Here is a 21,033-nt window from a genome sequence, read left to right as displayed (position 1 = left end):
GTTTTGACAGCTTCTTCTTATAATTTTTGTTTTCTTTTGTTCGTTTGTGGCTTTACACCACTCCTCGTCGACTGGGGGAGAGTGCTTTATTTCTGATTGAGAGCTATTCTGAGCACATCTCCCTATATAAAATTTCAGCTTTGGGATTTGCACTGCCTCCTTTGCTGAGCCTCCACATTTACGCTGTGCTGATCTGAGTGCAACGTAATCTAGAGTGAAGAGAGACTGAAGTGCTTTGTGTGTGTATATGAGTGTTGAATTCTACCAATAGAATCTTAACAGTTACTCTTTCTTTCTCTCTCAAGGTCATATTTATTTTTTTGTCTCCAGGTCTTTTTCTCACTGTATTTTACAGGAGTCATTTGATTTGATCTCATCCGAGGCACTTTGATATTGTTTGGGAAAAACTCAAACACAGGGCATTGTTTAGACCTACTTCATAGAGCAATCTAATTGTTTGCACTGAGGGAAGTGCAAGTTAACATACAGAAGTAAAAGGACTGTACTGCAGTATGTATCTCTTATTCAAGTCAAATGAAATAAAACAGACAGTGAATTAAGAATGGAGAAATTCAACAACACTACATTTGTTTAGAAAAACAAAACAGAATTTAGATGTGGTTGTTTGTACAGTGGCTACGGGCAACTTGAGCTCCATTGGAACATCTCTTTGCTATGTTTTATGTATTGGTAAAATCTGATGCTTACATTGGTGTAATAGCAACAGAGTTTGCTGCCAGTGTAGACACACCTGCAATTCAGTATACATTTTTATTCTCACACATACTCTGAATTTTTACCACATGGACATGGGTGAGAAGCTCATATTTTTGGAACATAATTAAATGAATACCTTGTTAAGACTCAAGTGAGTCCTGCTCACTTAGATAGTCTGCTTTTTTTAAATATCTTCCTGTTTGACCTTTTTTGTGATGTGAGGGAATGTAGTTTGTATCCCCACAACCATTAAGCAGTGTTCTCTGGTGCCATGAGCGAGATGTCTCAAGGTAAAAATTCAGGGTTATTTTTCAGACTTTAGTAATCTCCCTCCAGAGCCACGCAAGTCGTTATGCAACTGTTTTGACAAGTTGAGTAGTACTCTTTGTGACGAACTGAACTTAATTTCTAAAATTGGTGTCAGGAGAATAAGAAAATCTTAATACAAGTGGGCACCATAGATCCCCAGAGAGGAAGACGTTAGAGGATGCCTTCAAATGAACCAAGAAGAGTAAAATGTACTTTTAAATTGAAATATCATCTTACATGTAGAAAATGTGGCTTGTAGTTGAAATCCTGTACCTTAACTGTTACTGTTGTTCACACCAGCTGTGGATTAAATGGTCACTGTAGGAGATGTTTGTTTGACTCTGACCTCATCACCTTTATTCCTCTGACATTTCAAGATCATCTCTTCTCTTTTCAGTACTGCTGTGCTCTGAACTGATCACTGCTCACTGCACCTCCTCTCCTCTGGCCTCCCCTCTTTTTTTTCTCTTTTCATCTTTTCAGCTCTACTCTGACAGCAATCAGAGTGACAGCCAAGCCTCCGGATGCAAACAACAAAAATAGCTTCAGTTGTCCTCATATGTCTGCAGACGGACTGTGAATGACTGATAGGAAAAATCTTAGAACATGACAAACTAAGAACATGACATTGCTTTGAAGCTTGCTGTTTATCTTGAAGAACATATGTATCTGACTCACATGAAAATAATGTGTTTAATCATTTACTGGAAAATAATTTAGTCTTGTGTTCTTTCTGCTTTGATGTTCTTTGAAATGTTGCAACAAACAGCTCACTCTGTTTAAAGTCTATTAACCTCACTGCTGCATTGTTAAAATCTAGTAAAACATACTGTAGGATTGTAGCAAACAGTCTTTCTGGGGTATATTCCCTAGTGAATTGATATAGGTGTAATGTTTTTTCACACTTGCTGGGCTCCTCGAAACATGTAGAGGGTACAGCGGGGATACCCCTGAAGACCCCTGGTGATACTAGTCCCATGCAATTATGGCTTAGGGCATCCAATATATAAAATGTCAAGTAATCAATGAACACAGGAGTCTTTCTCTTCTCCTCTTTCTTTCTCTATGTCTGTGTTTGTTTGTGTGTGTTGTCTACTTTTGACAAATAGCCAACCCCAACCTTAGTGCCTACAGTTGAGTAGTTTTCACTCCACCTGGGGCCGCTCACATGAAGCAAGATTAGTGGCTTACTGTGCCTTATTTTTAACTCTGGATTCAACTTTTCTCCCCCATTGTACATTATACTGCAAAGCTCTAGCAAGTTCTTTGAAATATGTCAACAGTCTACAAAGGAACTACAGCAATCAGCGCTTTGGTAATAAGTAGTCACAAACTCTTCTGGATCTCAATGTGGACAAGAGTTTGGCTGTGTGAACCCAGAAAACACTGCAAAAATATAAAATAAATACAATATTACATCTGGTTCACTAAAATAGGCCCTACTAGGTAGCAACAAAGTTTTACACAAAGTTAACACAGTGTTTTGGTCACACATGCAACCGTCAAGCATCCTTTTTGATGTAATTATTGATGCTTGGATGACTTTCTGTAGTTCTTCCTCAGTAATTCTCAATGAGAAGCAGTTAAAATGCCCTTTATTGCTCAGAGTAAATATATAGTAATTGTGAAAATGTCTTTATAAGACTACATAAGTTACTTTCTATAAAATAGTAACATATCACTGTATGCTACTTAAAGTTACTGTGAAAGTAACTGTGTGTATGTTTTAACTGGTTTTGATACAGTCTCAATGTAATACTGATGCTACTAAATGACCTACATAAGTAAACCCGACAGCAAGAGAGAAGATTGGATAGTTGCTTGTCGTCTGTGCCACCGGGTCTGATTCTGTGCATAAAATTATGAAATCATGCAAGTTTATCAAAAAGTCATTCAGCTTTCACTCCCTCAGACAGGCAAGGATCATCATTGTAAATTTTTCATTGACTGTTTACAGAGAGGCTCTGCTCTGCTCGGATTTTTAAATGCAATACAAGGGTAATGGACCTTGAGTTTCCAGTAAAAGGCTTCAATAAATACAAAGAGTTATGTTTGTTTTCAGGAAGCATTTTTTTCAATGCAAAGTCAGTTTCAATTACTGCTCAGTGGGAAGTGTTTCTTGCTTTATTATTGTCAAATGAGCATAACCACTCTTCTCTCTGTCAGTGAATTGTATATCCTCTTTGTTAATGTGTCCTTTAGGAAACATCAGAAACACAGAGCGGCTGAGCTATGACAAGCAGCAGAGCTACAAGATTATGGTGACGGCCTTTGACTGTGGTCAGAAGAGAGCAAAGGAGGATATGGCTGTGCATATTGATGTCAAGCCTGTCTGCAAACCCGGATGGCAAGGTCAGAGATAAAGAAACAGCCACTGAAATATTTTCTAAAAGAATTAACCTTGTATGGTTGACATAAATGTACTCATTACTATGCTGGTATAAAGTGTACTGATTTATTGTTTAAACGTATTTAAATGTAAAGCAATACAACCAAAATTGAAGCAGATGGTGCAGTTTTGTAGGATATCATTTCCCTCGAAGGAATTCTATCTCATTTTAAAATGAACGTCTCTCGAGGAAATCAGAAGACCTGAACAAAAACCTCCAGAGGGAAAGAGTGTGTGTTTTTCTTTTCCTCCTTCAACATACTAGCAGCTTGGCATTCGAGCCAGCCAGTCTCCCCTGCTGCTTCACCTGTCAGCACTGACAGCATCTCAGGAGTCAAGCTCACGCAGGAATGAAAGAGGGAGACAGAGAGAGATAAGACGGGGAAAAGGAGGAAGAAAGAGACCAAGAAAGAGACAGAATGAACAGGCAACTTAGGGGAAGAAAGAGAGAAATAAACTTATGGTGAAGGAGAGAGGTGATGGTTATTTTTTTTACATTGCTCAAAATATCGCCGCTACTTAGAAAGTCTACTGCAAAGCTGTGCTTCATTATATGAAAGCATGTTTCTTATTCAACGACCAAATCCTCTTATCACTTTCATTTATTCCCATTATATTATTATAAAGCTCCAAGAGCAACTGTGCTAAGGATGTTACAAACAGCTCTTGTTTATTCTTTGCCAATTTCTACATACACATTACATTACATTACATTACAGTCATTTAGCAGACGCTTTTATCCAAAGCGACTTACAGGAAGTGTATTCAACATAGGTATTCAAGAGAACTACTAGTCACCAGAAGTCATAAGTGCATCTCCTTTCTTAAACAAGCATCTTAAAGCATAAGCCAGAGCAAAAGTATAGTGCAGAGGCAAATTACTACGAAAACAATAATTGCAACAGACTAATACGAATATAATAAGTGCTACAAACTACTACGAATAGGATAAGTGCAGTAAACAAATACGAATTCAATAAGTGCAGCGAACTGATACGAATACAGTAAGTGCAACAACTAATACGAATGCAATAAGTGCTACGAGGAAGGCTCAGGGTAGTACTTCTTGAAGAGGTGAGTTTAAAGATGGGCAGCGACTCTGCTGTCCTGACGTCAGTGGGGAGTTCATTCCACCACTGAGGGGCCAGGACAGAAAAAAGCTGTGACCGGGTGGATCGGCCGCAGGGACCTCTGAGCGACGGGGCAACCAATCGCCCCAGGCCGCAGAGCGAAGTGGTCGGGCGGGGGTGTAGGGCTTGACCAAGGCCTGGAGATAGGAAGGAGCTGTTCCTTTCACTGCCCTGTAGGCTAGCACCAGAGTCTTAAACTGGATGCGAGCTCTTACAGGGAGCCAGTGTAGAGAACGGAGAAGGGAAGTTGTGTGAAAGAACTTGGGGCGATTGAACACCAGACGTGCTGCAGCTTTCTGGACAAGCTCCAGGGGTCTGATGGCCGACGCCGGGGCTCCGGCAAGTAGTGAGTTGCAGTAGTCCAGGCGGGAGATGACCAGAGCCTGGATGAGCACCTGCGCCGTCTCATCAGTGAGGAAGGGGCGAATCCTCCTGATGTTGTAGAGGAGGAATCTGCAGGAGCGTGTGACCGATGCAATGTTTGCTGAGAACGACAGTTGGTCGTCCAGGATCACACCCAGATTCCTCACAGACCGAGTTGGCGTCACTACGGCATCATCAATGGTGATGGACAGGTCTCGGTGCGGGCAGCCCTTCCCCGGGAGGAACAGTAGCTCGGTTTTGTCCAGGTTGAGCTTCAGGTGGTGTGTCGCCATACACTGAGATCATGTGGAGGGTATACCATTTTCAAGTATTTTTCTGGCATTTTATCACAGACAGGAAAGGAAGGAGAGAGAGATACAACAAATGTTCCTGGCAGGACTTAAACCAGAGATGTGGTTCATGATTGGTGTCTTAAGCCCTGAGCTACATGGGCTCTCCATGTGGAGGGTATATTAAACTTAATCTTGAAGTATTGCTGTGTCATGACATTACATTTTAAGCAATGCTACAAAAGAATATATACATATGGTGTGGCATGGAGTTAGATAAGTTTGTTTGCAATAATAAGGACAATAGTACTGTTGTGCATTAATATAATTGATTTCACCTCTTCCATTATTTTGATGTATCTACACCCCTCTCTGACCATGACGTGAGCCAAAGTTGTGTATCCATTGCATCCATTTTTAGATAAAATTGTGACTACTTTTGGTTTAGAGAAGACCAGACTCTTGACTGAAACAGCATCTAAGGTCCAAATGCTATATTTTCCATGGCCATGGTATAATAGTACATGATGGTTGAGTAAATGATGTTCTTCGGCTACCCTTAAGATTCTTGCTAACTCACATGCTAACATATCTCGCTGCATATCTACTGAAATCATATAATTGTTTGCTATGACAAGACAAGATAATTCAGGAAGAAAAATTACATCTGACCAGGCCTATTGCTACAGAAAAGATCCATTAGTGCAAAGAGAGCACTTACTGAAAATGATGTGAATGCCAGTTGTTTAGGCTTTAGGGACACTGATTGAGGGAAATGTCAGTGCACATCACAGCGGGGGTGCAGAGAGAGAGAGTTAAGTGTTGAGAAAGTTGTCTGAAATGACATTCAGTTCAACTTTATGTAAATGTCATCTTCATGTACAGCAGAGCTCTGAGGAGCCACTGGTTTGGCACAGTAGGCCTAACAAAGAAGTAATTGAAGAATGAAAGGGAAATGTGCGGATCCAGATTGTAATACAGGGCTACTGACTCTGGACATTAGAATCACCCAAGGAACACTTGCTATCATACCGTGCTAACATCCTCTCGCGATTTTGCTCATAAAAGAGGCTGTACTGCATAATCCTGTTATAAAACCAATAACCCATTGTAGCTTAAAGCCTTGGATAAAACATCAAGTATTTTGCACACAACCTTATATATTGTCTGTGTGTAGAGGTCAGCAGTTCTTCTGCGGCTTCTTTTTTTGAAGAAGGCTCCCCGGTATAAATAGAGGCTAAATACGTTTTGCTCCACCTCACCTCTCACTCCTCCTCGCCTACCTGATGGCCGTTCCTTTCTCTTTTTGTCTCAGAAGACATGATATCGTATTCTGTAGACTCGAAAAGAGTTGCCAGTTGTCCACCTACACACACAAAAACATATTCCTGTACAAAATCATGCTTGTGAATCCTTTCACCAATGCATTACATTGCATTACATTACATTACAGTCATTTAGCAGACGCTTTTATCTAAATGCGATTCAAAGATTCTCGTACATTGAGGATAGATATAACACCTGTGTAATGAAAGTATAGAACCTGGCAACAGGACTGACAGTTACAAGGAGGTCAGCACCTCTTTCTACCAGGCCTGTAATGTTACTGGCCCTTTAAGTCTCCTTTTGACTTGACACAGAATGAAAGAAGAAGAAATCAATGAGAAAAGATCAAGCCTGTGTGGATAGCTGTCCTTCATTCAAGACCCACATGCTCATTATAAAAACAACTACAGAAAAACGTAAAAATGATTTCCTACATTTCTATGGACAGCTTTAATAACAGAAAAGACAACACGGTTAGCAACAAGACGTATGTGGGTCCTACAGTGAACAGTGTTTAAAGATATTATTATGCTTAAATAGATCTGTTCATCACTTGAAATACAAGTACTCATACATATACATACATACTATGAATGAGGTAAATTTGAATTGTATGTTGCCCTGACAGATTTTGTTGTTCTCGCAACTTTAAGATACAACATTTTTACAGAACACTGTAAGATAAAAGGCTTATACTAAACCTTTTAGAAAATGTAACCTCACAGTGAGATATTAAGCAAATACCAAAACCGGCTCCACACACAATATCACAGAGAGGCTGATCTAAGTATTGGTATACACAGTGAAGGTAAGTGGTGAACCTATAGTTATTTAAGAGAAAAGAAATATAAAAAAACTCTCTGAAGACAGGGCAAAGATAACCCACCCACCATAGAATAGCTAGCGACTACTGTTTCTTGAAATATGTGAGGTTGAATACAAAGTTTGGTGTACATTTGCAAGAGACAGGTCAAACAGATATCTCATGTTGGGTAGAAATGTCAATTTTGTTGTCACACCACAATGAAACTACAACCAACGGGGAACTGATGCTAAGATATCCCGTGTATATGCACAATCCTGAGAGAAGATCCGTTTAAGTCGATTGTTCCTTAAAAACTAACGATCTCAAACCAGCTATATTAATCTTAAGGGGTTAGACTGATATAAACATCAGGTATCATTTCCCATATATCAACAGTGACTCGATGTGTAATTTATTTCTTCTTCTAGGTTTCTTCTAACCAATGTTTACTATGTGATACCAGGTTACCTGTGCTTGTAAAATATAACACCACTGACATGAATAAATAAAATACTTAAAATAAACAGAGCTAATTTTGACCCTTATAGGTTGGAACAAGCGAGTGGACTATGAGCCAGGGACCGGAAGCAGGCAGCTGTTTCCCAAGATGCACATGGAAACGTGTGGAGGTCCTCTGTCCGGCGTAAAGGCGATGTTAGAGCTACAGACCAATCACATCGGGAAGGGCTGTGATCGGGAAACATACTCTGAGAAGTCTCTGCAAAAACTCTGTGGTAAGTAGAGAGAAAGAAGAAGAAGAAAGAAAATACATTTTTTGAAGAAGTAAAAGTTGCATTAAATAGTGAGGTACTAATTAAGAGTCGGGGACTATGGGAGAGCAAGGGGTAGTACTAATAATGACAGAGAAGGAAAAATGTAATTAAAAGAAGAATGTTCCTCTTGACATCTTAGCCTCAGCAATATATTAATATTCCAATTTTCGGTGTGCCATTTTGATCCTCGAGATTAATTTGAAATAATTGTTTTATTTTAAATTAAATTCCCAAATGCCATCCCAGACTGTGAATTGTTCATTTTTGCTTCCCATGGTTTTGCACTGTAGTATACAGTATACATTACTGTGTATTACACTGTACAAACTGAATATTCCTGTTTAGAAATTGTATATTTTGTGTAATAAAACTAAAAGGCCCCTTTTGACTTTCTTTACCCCTCATTAGTATTAAAACTTCCCCAAAATAAGTCTTGATTTGCAATTTGTCAATATGTCTGGCACACAAGCCGGTGATTTAAAGATGTTTAGATGTCTTGTTAATCAATGATTTGCTCTCAAAACATGTGCTAGAATTGCCATATTTCTTTTGAGATGAGTAAGGGGGATACAGTATAGGGCCAGCACATATCTTATTTTGAATTAAGTACATGGTACATGCTGGCAAAAGTAGGTTTCAATTTAGTAGATTCAGTCAGTAACCATGTTGTGTGACATGAGCCACAACAAATGGCCAGTAATATCACATTGCAACAGATATATTCACCATTTTAGAACATTAATTCTGACATGCCAAACGACATTAGGTCATGAACTGATGTATGCTGACTTATGGTACTCAGAGAAATCACATAGGAAAAAGAAAGCTCCAGAGAACCAGTTTCTTTGCAGGTTGATACTCTGTGCATGCACCTTGACATTTTTGTATCATGTGATCATGTGCACATCCAGGTGCAGCATCAGGCAGCACTGACCTCCTTCCTGCCCCCGGCCCTTCCACAAACTGGACTGCATCTCTGCTGACTGACAGTAGCCGCGACAGCGACCTCATCTACAGATTCGAGGGACATCAGGCTGCTAATGTTCCAGATCACGTGGTGCCTCAAAACCTGACAGACCAGTTCACCATAGCAACATGGATGAAACACGGACCCAGTCCAGGACTCAGAGCTGAGAAGGAAACCTTACTGTGTAACTCTGACAAGACAGGTGAGGAAACAATTTCTCACGTGCTCACTCTTAAGAAGTACTAAGAAGTATTAATTGTCCTATATTTGGGAAACCTTTGTGCTCTACTTTAGGAGTACTGGAAACTATTTGATGCTTACGTCCCTTTAATGAAACATTTTAGACTTTGATTTCCTAGTGTCCTTAGCATTAGAAAAAAGCTATGAAAATAATATGATCAAAAACATCCGATCAATAAAATAACAAGACAGATTAGCCAAGACTGAAGCCCACAACAGCAAGTGTCTTTGAAACTTTAAACTTTTTCTCCACTGCATATCTGAACTGAGCTGCCTGAACTGTGTAATTAAGCAAGCCATCTGCACATTGCATGCTTTCACAATGATCTCACAGATGGCTTATTAGCTCACGAAATGTGTGGTCTGATCTTGTAATGCAAAACTGCAGAGTGGTTCGTGTTAAACCATCAGAATCTTGCAACTTTTTGGCTTAAGGATATGAATGGTACCAGAAGGCTCAGTGTGAAGGCCAGATCACCAATACTGTGTGGAAAAATGCCCATGTATTGTATCCTGTCCTTCGTCTGGCTGAGCCTGGTGACATGAAAGATGGGAGATAGAGAAAAAATAGCTAGGATGATGATTATTAAACTCCCAGTGAAACATTAGAGTGTCTGTACTGTGAGTATTCCCCGGTGAAACAGATCACGCTGTGATCCATTAAAAGAGGAATCTGATTGTGAGCTCTAAAAAGTGGGAGGTAGGGGAGGGCTTAGAGTGAAGCACGATCCAGAACTACAGAGGACTGAGGCTCCACACATCTCCCTTGTTATTTAAAGTTGCACTTTGATTGATGGATGGATGTCTTGATGTAATTGGTTGAAATTGGTTGGTACTAGCTTATGTAAGCATATTTTGTGTTACAGGAAGAAAAAGATGATTTGATTTTGCTATAAAAATACAAAGAAATTGTTTTCGGGGGAAAAATTGTGCATAATATGATGAAGGATCTGTTATAAAAGGGCTAAAAAGGCATTGTTCATCTCGACTCTCAAGCTTTACATCTTGGTAGCATTATACCAAATTATTTGTTGTCTCAATTTTATACTTACATACATTACATTATACTTACATACTTACATTCATTCTGAATCCTTCATCCCTTATTTTTTAATATTTATATTTGCATTCAAAAGTTCACACTGTAACCGTTTTCTTTTTTCAGAATTATAATTACTGCAGAGACAATAAATGTTAATATTAAAATTACCACCCAACCTGGAGTGAAATAGTGAAACAATAAATATAAACACTATTTTCACATCTTGGAATTGCTAAAAAATGGTTAAAGCTTTGTATTTACTTTATTATTACAAACTGAATGATCCTTAATTTTCACAATATTACTTTGACTTTGTTTAGAACGGCTATGTAGGTAGGAGATTACCAACATCAAGGCTAGCACTAGCTCATCACTGTGGAGTTCTATTTAGAGCAGAATCTGTTGCACACCCAACATCTCATCCCACCTCAAGCTGATTTATTTATAAAAGTAGAGCAAGTGGGGCTCACCTTTTATTGCCATCTTACACAGACACCAGTCGATAATCAGAAAAACCAGACATAACAGCAGCATGCCCTCTGTGACCACACTTTTGGTCATGCTGACAGCTGTGTTTTGATGTAGAGAACCCATCTGAGGTAGCTGAAAAGAGTTTAGTCTTTCACACAGCTGTACTGTATGAATGTTTTTGGGATGGACCCAGAAAGAGATCAATAAGAAAACCTAAGCCCCAGATGCATCAGTTTATTGTCCTTGAAGTAGAGGGCTTAATCTTGTTGATTTATACAATGTATAATGTAGAACTATCTTTAACTGTGTGCATGGGTTTGAGTCTTTGTGTAACCATGCATGTTTGTGATCTTCCCATTGTAGAAATGAACCGACACCATTACTCGCTGTATGTCCACAACTGCCGCCTGGTGTTCCTGCTCAGAAGAGATTTCACTCAGGTCGACACTTTCAGACCTGCAGAGTTCCACTGGAAACTGGAGCAGGTGAGGAGTGTGTATGTGTGAGCTTGTCTGTGTCCTATTTCGGTGCGAGCATAGATTCAGGGATGATTTTCTACAGCAGGTGAAGGGCTATCATTATTTGTGTAGTGAAAGGAGAGGTTCTCCATTCTAATTACTGGAGGCCTTCCATCACTTTCTTCTACTCACTGAGGGAGATAACAGGGTAGAAGACACTGTTATCCTATGTACACACACACATACACACACAAATATGCAAGCATAGACCCAAATTGGAAAAGTCTGTTTAGTTTAGCTAATAGCTCACCCAGCAGCAGATCTCTATTATCTGTCATGCTTCTGTAGAGTTGTTGAACTAATTTGCAGTTTACTGTTTCAGTCCTGCATAAAGCCTTTCAAAGGAGGGGATGGCACCACATGAAATTGCTAGAAAGATGCATATAATAATATATGTACTTCTCTCTGAATGTAGCACAGCGCTTTCTTTACTGTAATTATCCTACAAATGTTGGTGTACTGTATATAGCCCCTGCATTTCAGAGGCAATATGCACAGCTGGCAGGTATTTTAACAGAAAATGAGGATACAAATTTTAAGTTTTAGACCTCAGTGACATCTGTTTTTGTCCCCTCCCTCGAAAACATTACAATGCAGGGTGAGACCAGTGACTGTGGAGCTGGAGTCTTGCTCAAGGACACATCAGTAAGGTGGATGCTTGAATGAGAATCATCCGACTGAAGGGCATCTAGTCACTCTAGCCCAAGCAGTTGCTGAGAGAGATTATGCGAGTGTAAACGATATTCATGATAAGCCAATGACCTCTTGCACTGGAATCTCCCCTTTCCACAGACTATCCCCAGCTCACAAATAATGAATGTTAGCTGTAAATCTAATGGTTTGCCTTAGGGATACAGCATATGTCCACTTAATTCTGAGATTATTACAAAACGCTTCATATCTTTATCTTGCATGGAAAGACAACATTCAAGGCTTTGGATTATTGTGTTATGCAGTCCTTCCATGTCAGCATGCAAACATTCCTTGTGTTTCCAAGGCATCGGTGCTTGTGTGTCTACCTTTCAACCAGATGGTTGTTTGTTCAAGGTCAAAGTCAGATTGAAAAGTGTTTTTCTCAGTCCAGTGTTCTTTTCTCCTGAGGCCCATGGAGGTGGCTGTGACAAAGAAAAGGGCAGTCAAGTAGCAGACTGCTGACTTTTCTGAGCAAACAAGCAAACAACCTCAAGACTCAGTTCTATTTCAGTCTCGCCTCCTCTTATTCTCTCTCTCATTCTCTCGGGTATCCCATTTGCTCCTTTGTTTGGATCTTGCAAAAGGACCACGGAGGAAGCGTGCAGTGCAGTCAAAGAGAATATGTGATGAGTTACTCACCAGTACAAATCACTTGTGCAGAGACTCTCATGAAATATACATGGAAACTGGTCTGAAATACTAGAGGTTAATGAGAGGAATGACATCATAGGATCACAATTGGGCAGAGGCAAGGAAAAAAACTACTCTGTGATCATCGATCTGAGATGTACGTGCAGCTTTTGTATTCATCGCTGCTAGTATGCTATTTTTATGGTATTGGCTCCATGCATATTTAAACATGTTGTGCCATTAATTACTATCCTAACATCCGGGTTAAAGAGAGTGAAACTTGGTTGAATCATTTTTGTTATTGTTGAATCTTGGTGCAAAATGGCGAGTCTAGAGAGAAACCACTTCTTTTGAATGTGAAAAAACTGACATCAATATCTGATTTGTGCCCCGGAGCAGCAGATGGTATTTTACGTCAAAGAGCACTGAGCACGGTGCCTTTGAAAACAGCTGCAGCCCTCTACAATATGATATTCTATTTCGATTTTTTGAAAATGCTAGAAGGTTAAGTTGACTGTATAGCTAAAGTGAAAATGCAGGCACATTTACCTTTTTTAGAATATTCTTCTATTTTAAAACTGTTGTGATTTTATGAATATGTTAATATGGTTAGGATTTCTCAATTGTATTTCATAAGATACATTGAAAATCTCTTTAAATCCAGAACCAGCTTTTAGCAGCAAAAATATTTAAAGTACTGTGGAATGGTCTTAAAAGTTTAACACCAGTAGCTCCATACATGTTATAGGCAGTGGACATGAAATATTGATCAATCATTTGCCAGTAAACCTTTTTCTATTTAGACATTTTATATGTCATAGCAGTAGAAGTACAGGTGTAATTAACAGTATAAACTAGGACTGTAGATGACCCAGCTCTAGTTCCTGGTGTCACTGCAAAGCTACAATGACAGTTGATGGAACAGAGCAATGTTTAGTGCTATTAGTTGCACCTGTGCTTCTCCTGTTATGAAGTAAAATGCTTTGAAATAACTCCCCTTTTACTCATCCACTACTCCCTACTGATAGACACTCAATAGTTTACTCTATTGTGAGCATCTCTTACAGGTGTACTGTAAACTCATATGACTGTAATTTAAGCAACTACTCTATAAAGGGCATTGCATTAGGGGATTGGTAGTGCCATGGACTACTTTTATGTTCCATTGTTGGAATTTTTTGATGGCACTGTATAGTGGGTATATTTCTTGCTAAATATTCTGAGACATTCAAATGATATGGCATTATATGACAGTAAATATATTGTAATATATGGTGGTGACTCCTGAAACATCAGCCGGGAAAAAGGTTTATAAAAGGGACAACTAGTTAAAAGGGACAACTAGTTAAAACTTAACTATTCAACTAAATCACTAAGCCTACTTCCTCATCTTTTTGTGATTTTTTTTATACTTTACATTCAAGGTATTCTCATACAACGGTTTATATCCTACAAAACTAACTCCTACCTTTTCGTGCCTTTTTCTAAAAAAGCCTGCAACTGTGTCAATTTCAATCGTTACATGCATATGGCCTTTTCTAAATAAGCTTCCGTCTTCATAGGAAACTAAGTTAGGTTTAGGCAACAAAACCACTTAGTTAGGTGTAGGAATAGTCGTTTGGGTTAAAATAACCACGGAAGTGGTAAATATTGACCATCCATGTCCCTTCCCGCCTGCCTGGTCTGTGATTTTAGTGTTTTTTATATGTCCTTGTTCAAATTTTGTTGGATATCTAAAAATTAAGGCAAATTATTATTCGTAGATATTGCTACGAATGCTGGATGAGACCAGCCTGTTACATTATAAATATTACTCTGCTACTGTAACCATTTCAATTTCATAGTAATACTTGCTTGTTCAGTATCTCTAGTAATAAGTATACTAAGGAAAAGGTAATTTAAGGGTATAAGCTACTACTAACCTGTCGTTAATAATGAGGACAAGCTCAGAGAAGAGTAGAGACTGTTAAAAAAGGAATATGTGGTGGATAGAGAGAGGAAGGAGAAGAGGTAACTGTGGGGTGTCACAGCTGCTTCTTACTCTCCTTGTTCCTCTAGCACTTAGAAGGGACACTCAATGGCTTCCGCAGCAACTCCATTTAGCTCTATTGATTTTGCAATTCTCACCCCAAGAGGGGAGGGGCAGAGAGGGATGAAAGGAAGCTGGGAAAAAAAAGAGGGTGAGAGATAGAGGCTTCCATTTTCCGTGTCGATCGAACCCACTGAAGGAATGTCACATCTGACGGAAACCCTCACACACACATCTACAAGCACTATACAATTTTGGAGTGTGTTTGTGATGCACACTCACACACAAACACACGCAAACATACACACACACAGGATGTCTGTTGTCCTTCCTCTTTTTCAGCCTCGGTAATGGAGTAAGGGGTGGATCTCTCCCCTATAGACACATTATTCCCTCACCTTGAGCATAGTAAGCCTATCAGTGCAATCCAGCTGTTGAAAAGATTTTCACTCACAGTCAAAAAATCCTATACAAATCAAGAATCATTCTTCTTATGTCCTGTAAGCCAAAGATGGTAGGTATGGGTCAAACATGCAAATAAAGTCACACAAAGCAGAGGCGAGAGAGAAAAGCAGACAAAGAAGAAAACATTGTGTTTTAATACTATACCTAGTTTTGAAGTTTGAACAGCTTTCTAAGATTGCCCAGCATAGTAAGATAAAAAACAAGTGTGTTTGTGACGTACCATTGACTTAAACCCTTACAAATAAGGTTTTATTTACTCACAGCAGGGTATTTATAGATAGAGTAGAACAAAACAAATCTATGCTAACAGAAGGGTGAGAGTTGATACAATAAACAGTATTTTTCTCAGTTTTCTCAAATCTGAGGTTTCAGCAACATCAGTCAATGGCCAAAGATCATTTGTGCTGGTAGTTGATTCACAGCAGTCCAAGATAACTGTACTATTGAGGGGGCAGATCACGCGTTGTGAATCACAGATGAACCTTACAATTTTGCCAATTACACTGCCTGAGACAGATTCAGACCCTGGTATTTATCATTTATGTCGGAGCTCGATTGGCAGGACTGAATGTTAGAGTTGTACAAACTCACATTCATTACTTGTCTAAATAGCATCTACAATTATCTGCCTTATCTGTCTTCTTATACCATGCTTGTTGTGCCACTGCTTGTTCTCTGTCCTGAGTTGATTAAAGGCCTCCCTTTGTTTCAGAGGAGATTAATTGGATGATGTTGGTGGTGGTGTGTGTGTGTGTGTGTGTGTGTGTGTGTGTGTGTGTGTGTGTGTGTGTGTGTGTGTGTGTGTGTGTGTGTGTGTGTGTGTGTGTGTGTGTGTGTGTGTGTGTGTGTGTGTTGCTTTGCTGTCTGCTTGTTGTAGATACCAGAAGAGATTGAGAAGCCTATTGAAAGACTGATTTAGTTCCACCTCAAACACAAAAGACTTACTGATGAATGTATCACTTCAGTTCAGGTTATTTGTAATTCACCAATGCTTATAATGCCTAGAATGCAGCAATCAATACAGCAAAGGCATTAGAGTACGTCTTTATAGGTCGAGGCAAAAAGTAACAATGTTATATGAAGGATTGAAACTGTTTGCCATGAATCACTCTTAATTTTGCAAGTCACCCTTTCAAGGTCTTAGCATGCATCATACTTTGGAATAATAATAATAGAAAAGGGTACAAACTGGCAGTGATGAAAAACACGTTTCACTTTTCTCTGAAAGCAAAACAGGAGGACAAAGAGCAACAGAGAAGATATTGAGCGTTGCCTCCAGCGTATACATCCTCAGTTTGTTTTTCCTTTTTTTTCTAGCTGCTATTTTTCAAATGACCTCATTTGAAAGCTCAGCTGTACTTTGTCTGCTTTAGGCACTTCCTGTGTTACCCCTATGTGGAGCTGATGCATCTCACTACATGTATATGCCTTAGCATCGTGATGTCTTGTGAGACTAGAGTGTGTGTGTTTGTAAGTGTAAGACGCAGGGGCTTAATGCCACTATCTGCTGCTTATGGACCACTCAGCAGACATGCTGAGTGGTCCATAAGCATACCATCAGTATACTAATGTATCGACAGCTTGTTTCTCCCACATTAGTATTTTCCTTTTTCTCTAACTCCATTTCAACTTCTTTACTTTCCATCTCACTTCCTGACACAGCACTGCTCGCCTCCTTCTCTAACTCCGGCATTTACCTTAGGCAAAGAAAGCTTTTCATGCTGACCTTAAAGTCTGCGTAAAGTAAAATCTAAGATTTGTTTCTAGACACATTATGAATGTTATAAACTAACATTATTGAATTGTGGAGCAAGACCATTAGACATTTTAAAAAAAAATTGTGTTTAGGTTTTTTTGGGCTGGCCTGAAATCATCGCTCATCAGTGGTTCTGCTGCTCAACCGCGAGTTACACATTTTTACCCTACATGTCTACGATTTGCTAGCTAGTAATGGTGTATAGGCCATCTGGCACACCCGGCGGGCAGGTGGACCATAAAAATATCCATAAAGTTTAGAATGGCCGTCCGGCACCTGTCTGTCTCCTTACCTGCTCGCTCTCTCTCATTCCGTGTGCGCTTGAGATTGTGCTGCATGTGCGTTCCAGCAAAACTTTTACTTACATCATAGGCTTCGCCATAGCCGACTCCTAAGTTGCTGTTGCTGCAGTTAACCGGTAGATACATTTTTTTTAGGTTCACAAGTTCACAACCCCCGCAAGATAACTCGTTTCACTGTCAGAATTTGATCAATTTGGTCTGATATAAAAAAATTGGAACAAAGTCAAGATTATTTAATTATTTTATCCCCACTAAAGTTGGGAGAAAACAGCCAGCTCAGAATAGAGGACACTGCTTTTTTTCATGACTTTGAAACCTAATTTATAGACTTGCCAACTTTTTTGATCATTCAAACCTGGTTGAGTGGTTAATAACACATTTTTCTGTAGTGTGACAAACACATGTTTATTTCTTATACCCAGACTTTAAAGGTTATAACTGCTGAGAATTAATTTTCGATTTAGACAAACAGACAAAGAGATTTTTTTTAAACCTGCAGGAAAGCACAATACCAAAGCAGTGGCAGACATGTTATGTAATCGTATGCCTGTAATGTGTATTTTTCAGTTGTGTCACTGACAAGAACGTAAGTTTCGTATTGTAACATACTGTGACACAAAGGTTCACAAACAGACAATATAAACCAGTTCACAAACCATAGATGCCACGTGTAAAAAACCAATGTTGCCCACGGGTAACAAAACTCTCGGAGAAAAAATATATTACACTGTCTTCACATAGAACTGCCGTTGCAGAAGGGTGGGGACCTCAATTATTTACCAAATGATCTCAATGCAACTCCACAACAAAGGGTTTGTTAAGACTTCAGGTGTAAATGAGGGATTTGACTGTAAGGCTACTGTGCTTACGCAAGCATCTTGAGTGAGATTTCGATTTTTTAATGCTTGACGCTTAAGAAAATTGGGAGCAGAATGATGGTCACATGGTGCTTATATGTCGCAAGTGCAGATGTTAGAGAGGGCCGTGCAAAAATGCTCACAACCGAGCATGCGTGCAGGTATGAACCCAATAGCAACATCTCTAGGAGGGTGAAGCCTATACGAAAAATAATAAATTATTAACATACTCTGATCTCAACTTAAAGTTGACCTTATTTTCTTATCTTATCTTCTTTGAGACGTTATTTCTTACAGTGAGTGTTGTAAGTGTGGATCTTACAGTGCCAAACAGGAATAGGCTGCTTTTTTACAACATGTGTCTTATGTACATAATGTTGAGCATGTAAGCAAAGCTCTTTTCCTTACATCCTTTCTTTCTTTCTTTTCTTCTTTTTTTTCTCTTTCTTTCACTATCTGTGTCATTCCCTACCACCACACCGACAGATAATAGACTTGCATCAATAATGCAGTGCCACAACAGTGGCTGAAGAGAGGAGAGGCAAGGAATGTGAATAGGAGCAACGGAGATGAAAATGGAAAAGGAGGAGATGTGCAAGTTAGGAAAGAATGATGAGGTAGGGATGGCATGAGAAGGAAAAACCGAAGAAAGTAGTTCAGACAAAGGTATATGGAACAGGATAGATGAAAAGAGGAGGAAAGGAGGATATTGGTGACTAAGGACAAAGCTTCAGATTTCCTCAAAATAAATGCTAAATTAACAGAAAGTAAGCAATCATATGTTTGGAGAGGACAAAAACAACAACAACAAAAATGTACAAGGAACAAATCCGTACACATCATTATACCCTTCACATCAGAAAACAGTGTTATGGTCTAAACGGGCATGCCTGTCAGCAGGCGCTGTCATATCCAACAGATCTGAACACCATTATATGGTTTGTATCCATATAAAGAAGACTCCTCCCATCCCAAACCTCTCCAATGTATCAAAATAAACTTGACCCTATTCAAGGACTTCTCAGCAGCCTGCAGAATGTCCTCATTATTCTGTTTATGTCAGCAGATTCAAAATGCCCCACAGCTATCAGAGAATAAGGGGTTTTGTTTGCTTTTCTCACTAGCAATATGCACAATAAGCCAATCTAGTTTATTACCTGAATCCTATAACCTCTGTTCCCCACAAAATAACATTTGGGACTCTGCTCTCCTTGTAAGTAGTTGTTTTAATGCAGAGCAGGCAGTGCCTAATTGTTTGCCAGGGATCCTTGGGGTGAATACCAAAATTCAGCCTCCAGACTGTATAGTATTTTCGAGGTCCAATTGGGTCTGAAGATCTTCTTTCTTTTGTGCAATGTAATAGGCTCTCGTAAATACACCGGGGCAGATTTCCACAAGATAAATGAGCTTATCTCTGGGGTTTTATTCTCAGCAATAAAACACTACTATTGCATGGTAATATACTCGACAAAGGAAATCTGGCAGCATCTGCAAGCTGAGTGCTGGAAATGGTTACAGTAATAGAGAAATTAGAAGAAATGTCTGGATACCAATTCTGTAGTCTTATATCTGAGGTAAAGAGCACTCTTCAATTTTAGTATATCTAAGATTAAAGGAAGACATTGTCTACTCTCATGTTGAGTTTTGGCATGAGTAAAACATCTCTCCTGACCATCTCTTTCCTAATACACAGCAGACAAGCTCTTGTCATAGCAGGAAAAGGTTGGGTTAAACAAATTTCATTAACGATGATTCAGATTGTTGAAGTGTCCCAGTAAGGCAGACCAGTGCGCCAGCATGAACAATACCAGGACCAAGGAACTGGCTCATCTAAATTGTAATGCAGCTGTGTTTTTTCTCACCAGGACCTGGACATTTTTTTTTTATTCACTGCAGGCATTAATTTAAATCCAGTAAGATATGAGACTTCAGTCTCTCTCTGAAAAAAACATCACTATGAGGTGAAGTGGTAGCAAATCATCTGATGTCAAAATCAGAGAAGAGATGAGGAGTTTTGTTTTTAAACAAAATTTTGAACTGAGCCATGTTGGTTTTTAAAAAGCTGACTTTTGGGAATGAAACGGATCACTTTTGCTCTTCCTGATATGACAAGAATGTTTTTCTAAAAATAAGCCGAAAAGTTGTGACAAAAACAATCAACTTAGTTCACTAAGTCTAATTAACAATCCAACACACACAAGTGTGTTTTCACACATTCCTGCTTATTAGACCTCTAAATTTCATTTCGTTGTTTCAAAACATCACATGCTGTGAAAAAAAGCCTAGCAACAAAACCAAAAGATCAGTGATGAAGGAGGGAGAGGTGTAAGTCTATGTTGTTAATATACTCAAGAGTCAGAAAGTTGATTTCATGACAAAAGGTGATCTGCTGTTGTCTTTCTTAAGTTGTGACAGTATCTTGAAATGTTTGATGACATGGTTAACATACCCTTCATATTAGATCACATGAAAAGAAAAAACCTTATTTCTTATTAAAAGCATCTTCCGTGCAAGTAGTGTAAATTAATTCCAAACAACATCCTAGATGCAACTAAAATAAAAGTATGTTATTTGAACCCTTTCGATCTTAAAATGATATATTAAGGACACTTGATGAAAGACTTCAGTTCAGTGAAAATACTTTTCAAAATAATCTGTTTTGGTGTGGGACAGAAGCAATTTAATTTGAATGGAAGTCTAAAATTATGTAGAAATGTTTTTAAAATGGATTAACATTATCAGGGACATGGCCTCGGTGACTTTCTGCCTCTGCACCTCTCTCTCTCGCTTTCTCTTGCTCTCTTTCTCTCTTTCTCTCCTTCTCTCCTCTCTCTCTCTCTGTCTCTCTGTATCGCTCTCTCTCTCATACCCTTTCTCTCTCTGTTGTGGGACTCCTCTGGTGATTGTATTCATCCTTAGCAGGCCTGCTCTGGGACCAGCTCATTACAGTGTTTCAGCATT

At 39.1% G+C, this 21,033-nt stretch overlaps 1 protein-coding gene across 1 annotated transcript in view; it reads left to right on the top strand.

Moving 5' to 3' along the window:
* The window catches only part of clstn2a (calsyntenin 2a), a 125,209-nt gene that overhangs the window by 87,642 nt on the left and 16,534 nt on the right, over nucleotides 1-21,033 (top strand). The window contains exons 6-9 of the mRNA XM_054625358.1: nucleotides 3,229-3,378; nucleotides 7,878-8,063; nucleotides 9,014-9,271; nucleotides 11,186-11,307. Of these exons, the coding sequence (XP_054481333.1) occupies nucleotides 3,229-3,378; nucleotides 7,878-8,063; nucleotides 9,014-9,271; nucleotides 11,186-11,307 (716 nt within the window). The remainder of the gene's footprint in view (nucleotides 1-3,228; nucleotides 3,379-7,877; nucleotides 8,064-9,013; nucleotides 9,272-11,185; nucleotides 11,308-21,033) is intronic.

Source organism: Anoplopoma fimbria, chromosome 3 (assembly GCF_027596085.1).
Source record: "Anoplopoma fimbria isolate UVic2021 breed Golden Eagle Sablefish chromosome 3, Afim_UVic_2022, whole genome shotgun sequence".
Classification (NCBI taxonomy): Eukaryota; Metazoa; Chordata; class Actinopteri; order Perciformes; family Anoplopomatidae; genus Anoplopoma; species Anoplopoma fimbria.
Note: the sequence above shows the minus strand (reverse complement) of the source record. Positions and strands in the feature narration are given on the sequence as shown.